Source organism: Mesitornis unicolor, unplaced genomic scaffold (assembly GCF_000695765.1).
Source record: "Mesitornis unicolor isolate BGI_N332 unplaced genomic scaffold, ASM69576v1 scaffold30967, whole genome shotgun sequence".
NCBI classification, from domain to species: Eukaryota; Metazoa; Chordata; class Aves; order Mesitornithiformes; family Mesitornithidae; genus Mesitornis; species Mesitornis unicolor.
The window spans coordinates 4,932-5,461 of record NW_010199130.1 but is presented as its reverse complement, the minus strand read 5'-3'; the positions used below and the strand labels follow the sequence as shown (position 1 = coordinate 5,461).

Sequence of the window (530 nt, the reverse complement as noted above, 5' to 3'; positions counted from 1 at the left end):
TTCTGCCGCTGCCTTTCCTGGAGCCGCAGGGCGTTGCAGTAGACGTCCAGGCTGGTGCCCGGTGCCCCCAGGGCCCGTGGGAAGCCCTTGTAACCCTGGTGCAGGTCGATCCGGGGCCAGGGGCTCTGGTGGGTCCCTCCCGGCTCGGCTCCCTTGCCGCGTTTGTAAGGGGGCGCCTCCACGGCCTCGTGCCCGATGACGCGGAGGGAGGGGCCGGGAGAAGGAGCGCTCCACCGCCCGGCACTCATAGGTGCCCGTGTCCTCCCTCGTCAGCTGCCGGATCAGCAGCCCTTGCTCCAGCACCAGGAAGCGGCCGTTGTTCCTGACCTGGGGCAGTGATGGAGCAGCGTGAGTCAGTCCCGGGGGACTGAGCCACCCCTGCGCCTCGTCCCCGCCGCCCTGTCCCCTTGTACCTCGCTGGGGCCCATCTCCTCGCTGCGCTGCACCAGCCACCGGACGGTCGTCTGCGGGGAGCGCGTCAAGCACTCCAGGAAGGTTGAGTTCTTCTCCACCCCGAAAACCAGCTTCTC

At 69.1% G+C, this 530-nt stretch overlaps 1 protein-coding gene across 1 annotated transcript in view; it reads right to left on the bottom strand.

The window, feature by feature from the left end:
* Positions 1-6: 6 nt before the first annotated feature.
* The window catches only part of LOC104544475 (semaphorin-3D-like), a gene marked incomplete at both ends in the record, with an annotated part of 5,219 nt that continues 4,695 nt past the window's right edge, over positions 7-530 (bottom strand). The window contains 3 exon segments of the mRNA XM_010189361.1: positions 7-210; positions 212-327; positions 414-527. Of these exon segments, the coding sequence (XP_010187663.1) occupies positions 7-210; positions 212-327; positions 414-527 (434 nt within the window).